The 13,376-nt window shown below is 56.1% G+C and overlaps 1 protein-coding gene across 1 annotated transcript in view; it reads left to right on the plus strand.

Annotated features, from left to right (window-relative positions):
* The window catches only part of LOC144719153 (nucleolar protein 4-like), a 141,116-nt gene that overhangs the window by 67,378 nt on the left and 60,362 nt on the right, over positions 1 to 13,376 (plus strand). The window contains exon 5 of the mRNA XM_078595026.1: positions 5,859 to 6,000. Within this exon, the coding sequence (XP_078451152.1) occupies positions 5,859 to 6,000 (142 nt within the window). The remainder of the gene's footprint in view (positions 1 to 5,858; positions 6,001 to 13,376) is intronic.

Raw genomic sequence — 13,376 nt, forward strand, 5'->3', positions numbered from 1 at the left:
CGAAAGAAGTTCAACATACTACATGTATGTGTGTGGGGGGGGGCAGTATCACGGATTCTCTTTACCGCGTGGCTATGCGCTAATTTTACGCCCTTTATCCGCGCACGACAAGGGGAGATGGGGGGTGGTAAATATCAGAGGTGTGGACTCGAGTCATGTGACTTGGACTCGAGTCAGACTCGAGTCATGAATTTGATGACTTGCGACTCGACTTGGACTTGCATAACAATGACTTTGTCCCACCTATGAGATGTGGACTCGAGTCATGTGACTTGGACTCGAGTCAGACTCGAGTCATGAATTTGATGACTTGCGACTCGACTTGGACTTGCATAACAATGACTTTGTCCCACCTCTGGTAAATATCATCGCGTGATAATTGGGGGTCATTTACCGAGCGGCTCCTCTTAGCCCCGAACAAAAATCACGGCCGATTTGACGTTTTAAACGGTGACCCAAACGGAGCGAAGTCATCTGAGAGTTTGACTCGAAACAAATTCGCTCCGCTTGGGGGTCCGTGCCGCTAAAACAATTCACGTCCGATTCGTCCAGTCCACGTCGAGACGTCTACATGCGAATGTTGCGCCGTGTCGCACCGCGTAAACGCCGCATGCAATGGGGGGGGGGGGGGGGCTTGTGCGGTGGTGCTCTCTTTGCTAATTTTCAGCCGGGCGGAGACACTTCCGCCGATGGGACATCATCAGTGCGAGGGCCGCCACACCATTTGAAACCATTGGGGGGTTGACAGCAGCACGATGCTGATGATTGGGGTGGGTGGGGTGGTTGTTTTCACCATTTGTGTATTGTCAGGGGGCCCGCACTAAAGGTCACTAGGGGCCTTGGGTTCGCGTGACCTCTGCTGCCTCTCGAGGCCGCGAGGTTCACCACCACCACCGCCACCAAGGCGATAAATAATATAATCGATTATTACTCTTTGGTTCTTTCGGTAAAGTCACGTAGGTAGAAATAAAATAAAATAATTTCTACCCACGTGACTTTACCGAAAGAACTAAAGAGTATGGATTCCTGCAGTCACGAAAGCTTCAAATCAAGATTATAATCGATTATTGAAACGCGATCACGAATCTCGAAGTTCGTCACAGCGCAATGCAGGTGGTGAACTGTTGATGGTCTAGGGAGTACAGTACATACAACACATGTTACTGTACAGTATTTACATGTTTGTGTTACGGCATGGTATGGGTCTTCCGATTTCCTTCCATTTACGGAGTGTAATCGAGTTTGAATCCGAATGTGCCTCACGCGTGCATTATGCATTAAATATGCACTTTAAAGGTTACTTTGATATACAGCTCACACACAGGACCCTGTCACACACAGCACACACACAGCACCCTGTAACACACAGCACACACACACAGCATCCTGTAACACACAGCACACACACAGCACACACAGCACACACACAGCACACACACAGCACCCTGTAACACATAGCACACACAGCACGCACACAGCACCCTGTAACACACAGCACACACACAGCACACACACACAGCACACACATAGCACACACACAGCACACACACAGCATCCTGTAACACACAGCACACACACACAGCACACACACATAGCACACACACAGCACACACACACAGCGCCCTGTAACACACAGCACACACAGCACACACACAGCACACACACAGCACACACACAGAGCACACACACACAGCATCCTGTAACACACAGCACACACACAGCACACACACAGCACACACACAGCACACACACAGCACACACACAGCACACACACAGCATCCTGTAACACACAGCACACACACACAGCACACACACAGCAAACACACACAGCGCCCTGTAACACACAGCACACACACAGCACACACACACAGCACACACACACAGCACACACACACAGCACACACACACAGCACACACAGCACACACACACAGCACACACACACAGCACACACACACAGTGCCCTGTAACACACAGCACACACACAGCACACACACAGCATCCTGTAACACACAGCACACACACAGCACACACACACAGCACCCTGTAACCCAGCGGGGGCATTGAGGGGGAGTGAGGAGCGGCTGAGGAGAGGGCGGGTGAGGGGGCGGTGAGAGGAGGAGGGGGGTGAGGAGGGGCAGTAAGGAGGGGGCGAGTGAGGGGGGGTGAGGGGTGGGGGGGGTGAGGGGGGTGAGGGGTGGGGGAAGTGAGGAGGGGGTGAGGGGGGAGGCGGGTGAGGGAGTGTGAGGAGGTGGTGGGTGATGGGGGGGTGAGGAGGGGGTGGGTGAGGAGAGGGCGGGTGAGGGGTGAGGGGGTGGTGGGTGAGGAGGAAGAGCAGCAGGAGTTGTTGATGATCGGCTGCGCCGGGCCGAGTGGCCATCGCGGAGTGGGCACCGCGCTGAGCAGCCTCCTTGGGATCGGTGCCCCCCCCCCAACCCCCCCCCATCACCCCACTCGCTGCATCCTTAATGGAAACGAAACTTTGGACTTCGACACAAAGTCTGTTCCCGTCTTGCGAACTTCCGCTGCGGCCAATCCTCACGGCCCCCCCCCCCCCCCCAAGGCGTTCCAATATTTGGCGGCGTGTTTGAAGCGAGGCCGGCCGCTCTTCTTCACCTCAGATACATTCCTCCCTCCCTCCAGCCCGGGCCACCGAGTGCACTTCAAGAGACGTCAAAAAAACACGAAAGCCTCGCAGACCACTCCCGATCGGGATCCCAGGCAGCGTCGACTGAAGGTGGTGGCCACGAGCCCAAGGCCTGCCAGCCCTGACCCCTCCCGTGCTGCTGCCAGCCCTGACCCCTCCCGTGCTGCTGCCAGCCCTGACCCCTCCCGTGCTGCTGCCAGCCCTGACCCCTCCCGTGCTGCTGCCAGCCCTGACCCCTCCCGTGCTGCTGCCAGCTCTGACCCCTCCCGTGCTGCTGCCAGCCCCTGACCCCTCCCGTGCTGCTGCCAGCCCTGACCCCTCCCGTGCTGCTGCCAGCCCTGACCCCTCCCGTGCTGCTGCCAGCCCTGACCCCTCCCGTGCTGCTGCCAGCCCTGACCCCTCCCGTGCTGCTGTCACCTCTGACCCCTCCTGTGCTGCTGTCAGCTCTGACCCCTCCCGTGCTGCTGTCAGCTCTGACCCCTCCCGTGCTGCTGCCACCTCTGACCCCTCCCGTGCTGCTGTCAGCTCTGACCCCTCCCGTGCTGCTGCCAGCTCTGACCCCTCCCGTGCTGCTGTCACCTCTGACCCCTCCCGTGCTGCTGTCACCTCTGACCCCTCCCGTGCTGTTGTCAGCCCTGACCCCTCCCGTGCTGCTGTCAGCTCTGACCCCTCCCGTGCTGCTGTCACCTCTGACCCCTCCCGTGCTGCTGCCAGCCCTGACCCCTCCCGTGCTGCTGCCAGCCCTGACCCCTCCCGTGCTGCTGTCACCTCTGACCCCTCCTGTGCTGCTGTCAGCTCTGACCCCTCCCGTGCTGCTGTCAGCTCTGACCCCTCCCGTGCTGCTGCCACCTCTGACCCCTCCCGTGCTGCTGTCAGCTCTGACCCCTCCCGTGCTGCTGCCAGCTCTGACCCCTCCCGTGCTGCTGTCACCTCTGACCCCTCCCGTGCTGCTGTCACCTCTGACCCCTCCCGTGCTGTTGTCAGCCCTGACCCCTCCCGTGCTGCTGTCAGCTCTGACCCCTCCCGTGCTGCTGTCACCTCTGACCCCTCCCGTGCTGCTGCCAGCCCTGACCCCTCCCGTGCTGCTGCCAGCCCTGACCCCTCCCGTGCTGCTGTCACCTCTGACCCCTCCCGTGCTGCTGCCAGCCCTGACCCCTCCCGTGCTGCTGTCGGCTCTGACCCCTCCCGTGCTGCTGTCAGCGCATTGCTGCTGAGTATTGAACTCATTGGGGGGGGGGGCAGATTCGAGAGATAAAGCACAACGAACCTCCTCCCCCCGTGGAGCCTTTAGTAGAATGTTGGGGGGGGGAAGTCCTGTTAGCGAGCACCTATTAAGGCCGACACGGCACACGATGGCGTGGTGTAGTCGTCACCATGGCCGACTGTTTTTCTTTTTACTTCCTAGGGCTTACGTTCACAGGTAAACAACAGGTGCTCATTTAAGGCTGAGTCGACCCAGGAAAGGCTCAGAACCGGTTCGGATAGTGGCAACTGATTGTTTGCCGTGAGCTGGAATCAAACTCGGGGGGGGGGGGAGGGGGCCCATGGTTCATAGGGCAGTGCGCTAACCACTGCACCACCGCTCTGCTGATAACAAAACACCCAAGACACACAAAGACGCACACACAAACACACAGGCGCGCGTGCATCACCACATGCTTGGAAGACGTCGCGAGGATTTGCAGCATCTCTTTAAGTTCTCTTTGTAACCTTTCTCACATCGCCGCGTTCGTCGCAGTTCGTGAGAAACAGCGAGCGAAGGTGCCGTGAGTGTCGCCGTCTCCTCTCGTTACTCTCCCTCCATCCCCACCCCCACGCGGGTTCCAAAGCAGCGGATGACACGTCCACTCAGGGCGCTCATAATTGTGGAGTAAGCCGCAGTTACGCGGGCCTTCCATATAATGGGGGGGGGGGGGGGTGTGGGGGAGCAAAGTGGACCCAACGAGGCACACTCGGGTCAAACAGACCTCGGTCCAAATCAATCCGTGCCACCGGGAGCACAGATGGCAATTCTCCGAAACTGTGCCGGGTCAGCTGGCAACCTTTACGGCCCACTACTCGCTCATCCGCTCCCTCATCCAGCAGTGGCTGTATGGCGACTGCTGCTGCTGATGACGACAGTGGTATTAATGATGGGGAGTGCGTGGTGTGTGAAGGCTGCTTGAGTGTTGTCAGCCCGGGCTACCCAGAGAGAGGACCCACGCGTGCGGCGTACACCTGGCAGTGTGTGTGTGAGCGGCTGAATAATTGAGGCTTTCCAACCGAACACCTGACCTCACCTGACTCGGCTGCACTGGAAAAACCAGGCCGGCTCGTTTTGCACCGCGCGCGCGCACGCGCTGGCACCACGGAGTGAAAGCCTAAACTGTGCACACGTAGGTGCAAACTAATCTCTACCCCCCCACTTCCATCTCAGCTGCCCCTCTCCCCCTCCTCTCACCCCCCTCCTCCGTCCACTATCTCTCCACCGCACTCCCCACCAACCAACCTCCAGCTCCCCGCTCTCTGCACTTCCCCGAATCCTCCACCTACAGGAGCCCAAAGGTCGCCCGGTGTCGAGTTTGCGGCGCCCTGTCTGAAGAGCGGCGTGTGTGTGCGTGTGCGTGAGTGCACACGTGAGTGCACACGTGTGTGAGTGTGTGTGTGGGGAGCGGCGGTGCAGCTGTTAGCACACTAACGCAAGTTCGATTCCCGCTCATGGCCAATACCGGTGACGAATATCTGACCGGTCCTGGGCCTCCTCTAGATCGACTCAGCCTCAAATGAGTAGCCTGGTGCAGAGTGTAAACATCGCCACTGGGGAGACATGGTGCTGGCCACCCACCCCCCTCGTCTGCCGTTCCGACCTTCATAATTACTCGCTCACAGAACTTGGCACAACAGTCTCTGTAGGTCGTTGTCTCCGTGAGTCATCTAACTCATGGCACCCGGGTCTCTCCTGTGACCTCCTGGCAGCGATCCTTCGACATGTCACGTGGCCTCAACGTGCACCTATCCTGTCACAAGCACCGTGGTGACGTCACCATCGAATATCAGCTGCTGTTGTCTTCGTTCGTGCCGTGTGTGCGTCTGTGCGCGCGCGTACGTTAACGCGCGCGCACGCGCGTGTGTGTGTGTGTACGCGCATGTGCTCGAGAACGGCCCTTGCCCCAACGGTCTGTTCAAGGCTTTACGGGTCGATCTTTGTCTCTTTGTGTGGCGCCGCCCCGGCAGGATGAGGAGTCGGAGTCGGTGAGCAGCATGGAGGAGCAGCGCGACATGAGCGCCTCCGCTCCCCCCGCGTCCGAGACGGAGCGCCACGAGCGCGATGGCGGTGGCAGCAGCAGCCCCCGGGGCAGTCAGGGCGGCGATGAAGGTAGCACCGGCGACCCTGCCCCCTCGACCCTGCCCCCTCGACCCTGCCCCCTCGACCCTGCCCCCTCGAGCCTTCCCCCGCGACCCTGCGCCCCGCTGGTAATGTTTTAGGCAACGGTGTCTTCTTCATAGAAGAGAGGTCTTCCTGCTTTAGATCGGCGAGTGAGTGGAGGATTTGTTTACACGAAAGCGAATGCACACAGCTCACACGATCCCAACGCTCCATGCGTACATTAATACAGTACAAGTCGTAGATTCTTACATGCGTGGTTCGCGCGGGAATCAATTCTGTCTGCAGGACTGATGCATCGTTGCGCGCCTCCTGTCCAGCAAGATATTGTCAGTGCCTCCTGACTTTACTGCACTCGATGAATCGAGGGGAGGGCTCTACGCAGCTACACCGTGGAAAATCAATATCCACTCCAAATTTGTCTCCTCGCGAACGGCCGAGTGCTCCACAAACCGCCTCCCCGCCGTTTGGTTTATCCCAGGATGATGCCACCAGATCAGTGACCAAGAAGCGTCGCTATAAGCGGTCCGCTGGTAAAGAGGGCAGCCGTGAGTTTGCGGTGAAATAAGTCGTCGCGACCTTGAGTCACCCTTATGTTGATCCGGCCCCGATCGCAGCCGTGGGCCACGTGGCAATGCTACTGTGGCCTTGCCAAATGGGGCGTCATGGTGGCGAGATGTTAACTCCCTCACCTGGTATGCATGAGGTACTGGGTTCGATCCCGACCCTGAGGCCTGTTGTATATTTGGAATTTGCATGTTATCTCTCCCCGTAGTCGCGTGGATTTTTCTCTGGGTCCTCCGGTTTTTCCCTCCACATTTAGAATTAACGTGCGTTTAGAGAATTTGGCTGCTATACATTTCCACGTGATAAGCCACTTCATTGAGCTGTAATTTGTGGCTTCTGAAAAAGAGAATTATTTTTTTAGTTTCAATGCAGCCTCGCCCATAAAGGTCCTTCTCATTAACTTTGGCACTGCTGAGACCATCATACGCACTATGCACACCAGAGAATCCGGTTTTTAGAGGCGTTGATGCGTTGGCAGACAGACACCGCTAAAGAGGGCGGCGGTTAGCGTGAGGTGGGGAAGTTTGCAACGAACTGAGAATATAAAATCTCAATATTCAGCTAAATGTTTTGCTTGCCATCAACTTCTTGGATTTAAAGACCGGTGCCATCCGGCAGCACCCGTGGGAACAAGCCAACTCGGGAACGGTCTCGACCTTCTGGGTCTCATCAGCAAGGTCAGGCTTGCCAAACAAATTCTGCTGGATTAACAGATGTTATTGGCAAGAGCTCTCCAAATAAACTATGGCATCCCGTTAAACGCACAAAGCAGTACCATGATGAGTGTGCGTAACATACGATTAATATTGTCTTACAATGTATAACAGCCTAACGTTTCAGGCAATAGCCCTCATTCAGAGCAGAGAAAGAGTGACCGACTCGTAGTTGTCGACTGCACGTTATACTGCGAAGTCAAAGTGTATATATATTTTTAAACGGTTTGTAATTGAACAGTTCTCCATCGACCACTTCAAAAGTTAAACAGATATGCTCAAGAGCTCAATTGCACTCAAAGTAAAACGGTCGACTCTTGCCACCTAACTGTGTCAAGGGAAGAGCCATTGTTATGCAGCAATCCGCACCTACCACCCCTCAACGTTGTGATTTGTTTCGGTTGCTAATGCCTTGTTGATCAGTTGGTAATTGAGATGAACCCGGACCAGGATCCCAGGATAGCCCTCATGAGTCAACAAGATGCCGTTCATAGAACTCTCGCTCCGGCACGCACCACATCTCGCGTACGTTGCGGTGACCCATGTCCGTGGGACGCACGCACGGATGCTGCTGCTTCGTGGCCACTATGGTGGAAGTGGCTGGGGGAGGGAGCGTAATTGGCAGCGCGATTGCTTCGCCAAAACTGAGTCCAGTGCAGCGTCTCAGCCTCACAGCCGCCCGCGTCGCGATCGGTCCACATCTCAAATGAGCGTGGAGCGAACGTTGAAAACAAAAGCCTCATAAATGACTTGGCCATCTGCAGCGGACACACCTGACGAGGGCTGCTGCAGAAAATCGAGAGGCATTTCATGGCTGCTGAGTGTGCGGCGGTGAAATCGACCCACGCCGTTCCGGGCTTTATCGACGATCCAGGGATAGAACCCAAAAAATAATACCGGCCCAGAACTCGCGATCCGTCGCTAGGGACGCTGCTGTGGGGTGAAGTTGAGCACACTGGACTTGCTATCCAGAGGCCGCCGGTTGGATTTGATCTCCCGGCGCAGCAGTTGAACGAACAACGCAAGTTTCTTAATTTCCTACCCTTGCCACCCCAGTCCACCCAGCAGCAGTGTGCATGGGTTCATCGCAGCTGGTCAATCGGCAGGTCGTGTCTGGCGGGGTAAAGTGTGGGTAACTCCCACTTCTTCCACGACGTCTTGCCAGCGTGGAGGGGGCATCTCTAGAGCTCCACTGTAGTGGAGGCCCTTCTGCAATCAGTGGGGTGGTTGAGCCTTGCCCCTCCGATCCCCTCAGAGCAGAGCCGGGGGGGGGGGGGCAGCCTGTCCCGTGATCCGTGGCGCTGACATTTCCCACGGAGACCGACCCGACTGGTCCCTCGCTGCTGCGTCGTCTTCATTTGCTGTCGCGCGTTGTTCTTCAACACGGCGGTGTGCAAGTTGTTGTTGTTGTTGTTGGCTCGCACAGCTGGGGCGCATCCCGTGCGTACATTTAACGCGGCCCAGCGAGGTCGTCGCAGCCACGGACACGGAGGGTGCCCTCCCGGTTTCGTCTCTTGCCAAAATAAAAAAAACCTCCCCTGCCCATGGCCGACAGCTGCGTGGGCAGGCCTTCATCCAGCAGTGGATTGACCCAACATCTGTAAATTATTGTTAGGGTTAGGGTCAGGGGGGTTGAATTCACATAAATGATTATATAAAATGTCAACGTCTTTGTCAGCCTACTGTTGGATGGAGATCACGATGTCGGCACAGTCCTGCCTACGTACATCAGTCCACTACTGGATGGAGGCATGCATCGACACAGCCAAACACGCGTGCGCAACTACAGTGGGAGTGGCGGTGCCCATAACTCAGTGGCTCTTAACGTGGGGTGCATGCTGCACCCCCTGGGGGTGCGAGACGTGGCCAGATATTTTTTAAGAAGGTAAATCGTTGAACCATAAATGAAGCACGGGCACGTAAGTACAACTACTTTGTTTCATCAAACCCTCTGTGTTTATTAATATTTATTATAATTTTCTCTACGCTTGAGAACCAAAGGGGTACAAGGCTGCAGTGAACGTTAAGAGCCGCTGCCATAAATGAACGTGCCGTGCCCCTGCCCCCCATCGACACCTCGCAGTGTTTGGGCTACGGCCAACCCCCTCGTCCGTCTTGCAGTGCCGAGCGCCGATCCCGAGCGCCGATCCCGGCCCCCGAGGGCTGAACCGTCGTCACCTGCAGACGATCGTCGTGAGCCGCGGCGGTCACGGCGACGGTGGCTCCGGTGCAGATGTAACGTCGCATGGCGGACACTGCCGGCTAGGGCAGGGGCGGTACACGGACACGCACCGCCACAGTGTCTCAGCTTCCACAACCACCGCCACCACCACTGGCACCACCACTGGCACCACCACTGGCACCACTACCAGCACCACCACCGCTGCTCTCAGTGACACAGGGATGGCCTCTCGTGTAGTGGTGGTGGTTGGTGGTAGTTGGTGGTAGTGGTGGGTGGGTGGGGTGTTGGATTGATGGTGGTGGTTAACAGTGGTGGTGGTTGTTGTTGTTGGTGATGGCAGCTGGGTGGGGTGGTGGTGGTGGATGGTGTGGCATTGGGTGGTGGTGAATGGGTGTGGCTTTTGGTGGGGGTGGATGGGTGTGGCATTTGGTGGGGGTGGATAGGTGTGGTATTGGGTGGTGGATGGGTGTGGTATTTGGTGGGGGTGGATGGGTGTGGTATTGGTTAATGGCTGTGGTGGCAGCGATGGCTGAGTATGGCTCTGGGGCTGATGGGTTTGAGACGCGGCGTCTCAGAATGGTTTCAGAAAATGCCTTGGCCCCATTTCAGTTTTATTAAAGTTAGGCGGCTAAAACCACAACACGTCTTAACGGAAGTCATTGATGTTAGTCGTTGACACTTACTTTCATGCACCTGCCCAGAGCCCCTTTCACCTGTGGACGAGGGTCACCCCCCCACCCCCACGCGACACCATGGTGAATGAGCAATGTGACGGAAAATGAAGAAAGGTTGACGTTTTGGGAAATGGGCCTTCTTCAGAGCATAAAGAGAGCCTGGGTTGGAGAGATTGACTGACGTTACACTTAGACGTCACACCTCACACTCGTTGACAGATTAACTCGTTCTGAATTGACGCAGGAAGTCGAGCCAAGTTGATTTTGTGTGGCCAGGGTGAGAACTCACGAGGCCAGGGCAGAGGAGTCTCATCCGCGAGCATGACCTGGGTCACCACAATGACAACACGAAATAAAGTACAGTACAGCAATGGAGCAAATAGCAATCGGAACAAAAAACAACTGGGTTGTCGCGTGAGAAATTAGTAGTTTTGTTTTTTCTATCAGTTAACAATGAGCATCACACAAATCCTCACGAAGTTAAATCATGAAATTGGTTTAAATTAAAAGAAAATAACGTAGAATTGGTTGGGAGTAATTCGTAAAAAAATATGCAGATATAAGAACGCATCCTTTTGTTTTGCTGCTACCATCTCTGCCAGCCTGCCGTCCACACGCATACACACGCAGCTGTGGCCTTGGCATCTGAAATAATAAAATAAAATAAACGCTTTGTGCTTTCTGATAAGGAAAGGTCTGCTTCCCAGCCCTGGGGCTGAAACTTAGTGATAATGACTCTTAACTCCTCAGCAATCTCTCAACCCCTCCGCCACTTTAATCCCTCCCCCCCAAGCCCCAGCCGAACCCTGCCCCCCCACATTTGCATGGAACGCCGGCGAGCGAGGCGGGGCGTAGGGGGGTGAGTGGGCAGAGTACGGAGAGGAGGCAGAGAGGGAGCGAGGGAGGGGAGGGGGAGTGCACCACGAGGCTAGTTGGAGGGCTCTCGGAGGGAGGGTGGGAGTCCGGGGGGAGGGTGGAAAGTGTTGCTGGAGGAGGAGCGGGGGAGGCGGTAGTGGGTGACTGACATTTCACTTCGTCACAAACCCTACCCTGGAGGCCCGGCAATGTCTGCCTGTGCACCGACGTGAGAAATATATGAGGCAAGGGCTAAGCAGAGAGTGTCCATCACGGACAGACGTCGCTTCTCGTCGAGTGATGTGCGGAGGCTCGCAGATGCAGCGTGGATAATTGCAGGGAGCGCCGTCCTTAAAATTATTTGCAGCGGGCAGCGTGCGTCGGGCATGTGCGGTGGTGGTGGTGGCTTTAAATTTTTTCTCGGTCGCTCTCTCTCTCTCCGAAAAATTTGAAAGGAGCCACCCATTGAAGCGACCGAAGAGGTCACGGCATCGTGAGTATTAGTCGCTAGAAGTCTGCGGAAGCACCACGTTGTACGAGTCGAGGAATAAAAGGAAGCACGGTCTGCAGTTTTCGTGGCGAGCGGGGTAGGGGGAGCAACGCCGACGATGCAAAGTGATAATTGAGCATTCCCAATCGTCGGGCTCCCTCCTGCGCATGTGTGCTTGACCTCTGGAGTGAAGAAGCTCATGCGGATCCTGCGTTAACTTGGAAGGTATGGATCTCCTTCCTTTCCGGTGCCCAGTTTCGCTCTCTAGTGAAATTCCTGCTGCTGTCTGTGGCTCTCAGCAGCGACGTTCTCCATCTCTCTCTCTCGCTCGCTCTCTCTCTCATCTATTTAAGCCTCCATTAATACGAGCCCAACTTTTTTTTCTTGCCGAGCAACATTAACACTTTCTGGATGAGTGGCAGGAGATATATATTCTTTTGTGGGAGGCAGAGGAAGGCATTTCCCGTGAAACCATCAGCCTTGCCTTCCAGATCAGCAAAGGCAAGCGGGCGAGAATGGGGCGCGCCGATTAGCTCGCATATTTCCGTCGTAAATTAAATTCCCTCTCCGTTGCGTCGTTTGGATGTCGGTACAGTGAGAGAGGTGGGGGGGGAGGATCTGTCTGCAGTTGCACCGCTAACGTCAGTGTTGATCCCGCGAGGAGTTTGAGGGCCCTGGTGCCATCGTGGGCCCAAATGTGGGCCTCCACTGTGCGCTCGCAGGTGCGGCCAACGACGCCGTTGAGATGGTGACTCGGTGGTCAACCCGAAATGTTGGCTCGATGTTGAAAAGTGCAAAGTGAATTCGCTGCTCAAATGAGCATCGTGGCGGTGCCCGAGGCAGTGGTGGAAATTCCACGTTCCTATGGCGAGAGCGAGTCTATCCTTAGCACGGCCACTGTCGACTTCCCAACAAAGTGGTACCAATTTTTTTTACGCCGGAGGGAGAGATGATGATTGGCCGAGTCACCCCCTCCACCCCCAAGATTGAACTAATATTTATTATAATATTTACAGCCCTTTTGTTGGTCCGCGGCTGGACGGAGGCCATCCCAACGGCGCGTCAGCCACCGAGGCAGGGAGCCTTCTTTGACCATACTCCAGGGTGGTTTGACGAGCGGCAGGAGTTGTACATTCACCTCCGACTGATCGGCGGAGCCTTCTCGCGCGCCGTGGAGGAATGGGCGGCTGTGGGTTATTTCTGTCGTCAGGGCTCTGCGTGTCTGTGGATAATTAACAACTGTGGAAGGTATTTATCAGCTTATATCGACACGGCAGCCTGCCTGTGTGTTGGGATGGGGGGGGGGGTAGTGGGGTAGGTTGGGGGGGGCATGCCAGGCTTGGGGGCGGAAATCCAGAGAGACTCAAGCAGCTTTGAGATGCACTCGGCCCCTTTACCGTTCCTAATGAGTCGCAGCGTCTACCTCCTCCTCCTCCAGCTGGCCCTGACTCGAGGCTTGTGAGCCGAGTGAGATGAATGATCGCATCGTCGAGCCGTCCTCGATTTCCCGCGCTTGGCTTCCTGAGCGAGCGCGCTCCGAGACAGCTCCCCCGCCCTAATGAGTCTCCGGGTGACCCCGGCCGAGTCCGCGGGTTTTCTGGGATTTTATCCTCGGCCTGGTGAGGCTCGGGATCGGGGACTCGAGTCCGCCAGGCTACCAGGAACAAGAGTCCGAGCAAATATCCGTCGAGTGGCAAATGCGTTTGAAATAATAATTAACGTACACCCCTTTGTGAATCCGCTGCTAAATGAAGGGCTCCCTACTCACGCCATGTCGGCCATGTGGATTGTTTGGCCATACTTCACCATGCTGGTCAGTGGGGGCCGGTGAATGAGCAAAGCCTAATGACAGATAATACAGTCGGCTGTCATTTCGGGCCAATGTC

Source organism: Lampetra planeri, chromosome 5 (assembly GCF_965212315.1).
Source record: "Lampetra planeri chromosome 5, kcLamPlan1.2.h2, whole genome shotgun sequence".
Classification (NCBI taxonomy): domain Eukaryota; kingdom Metazoa; phylum Chordata; class Hyperoartia; order Petromyzontiformes; family Petromyzontidae; genus Lampetra; species Lampetra planeri.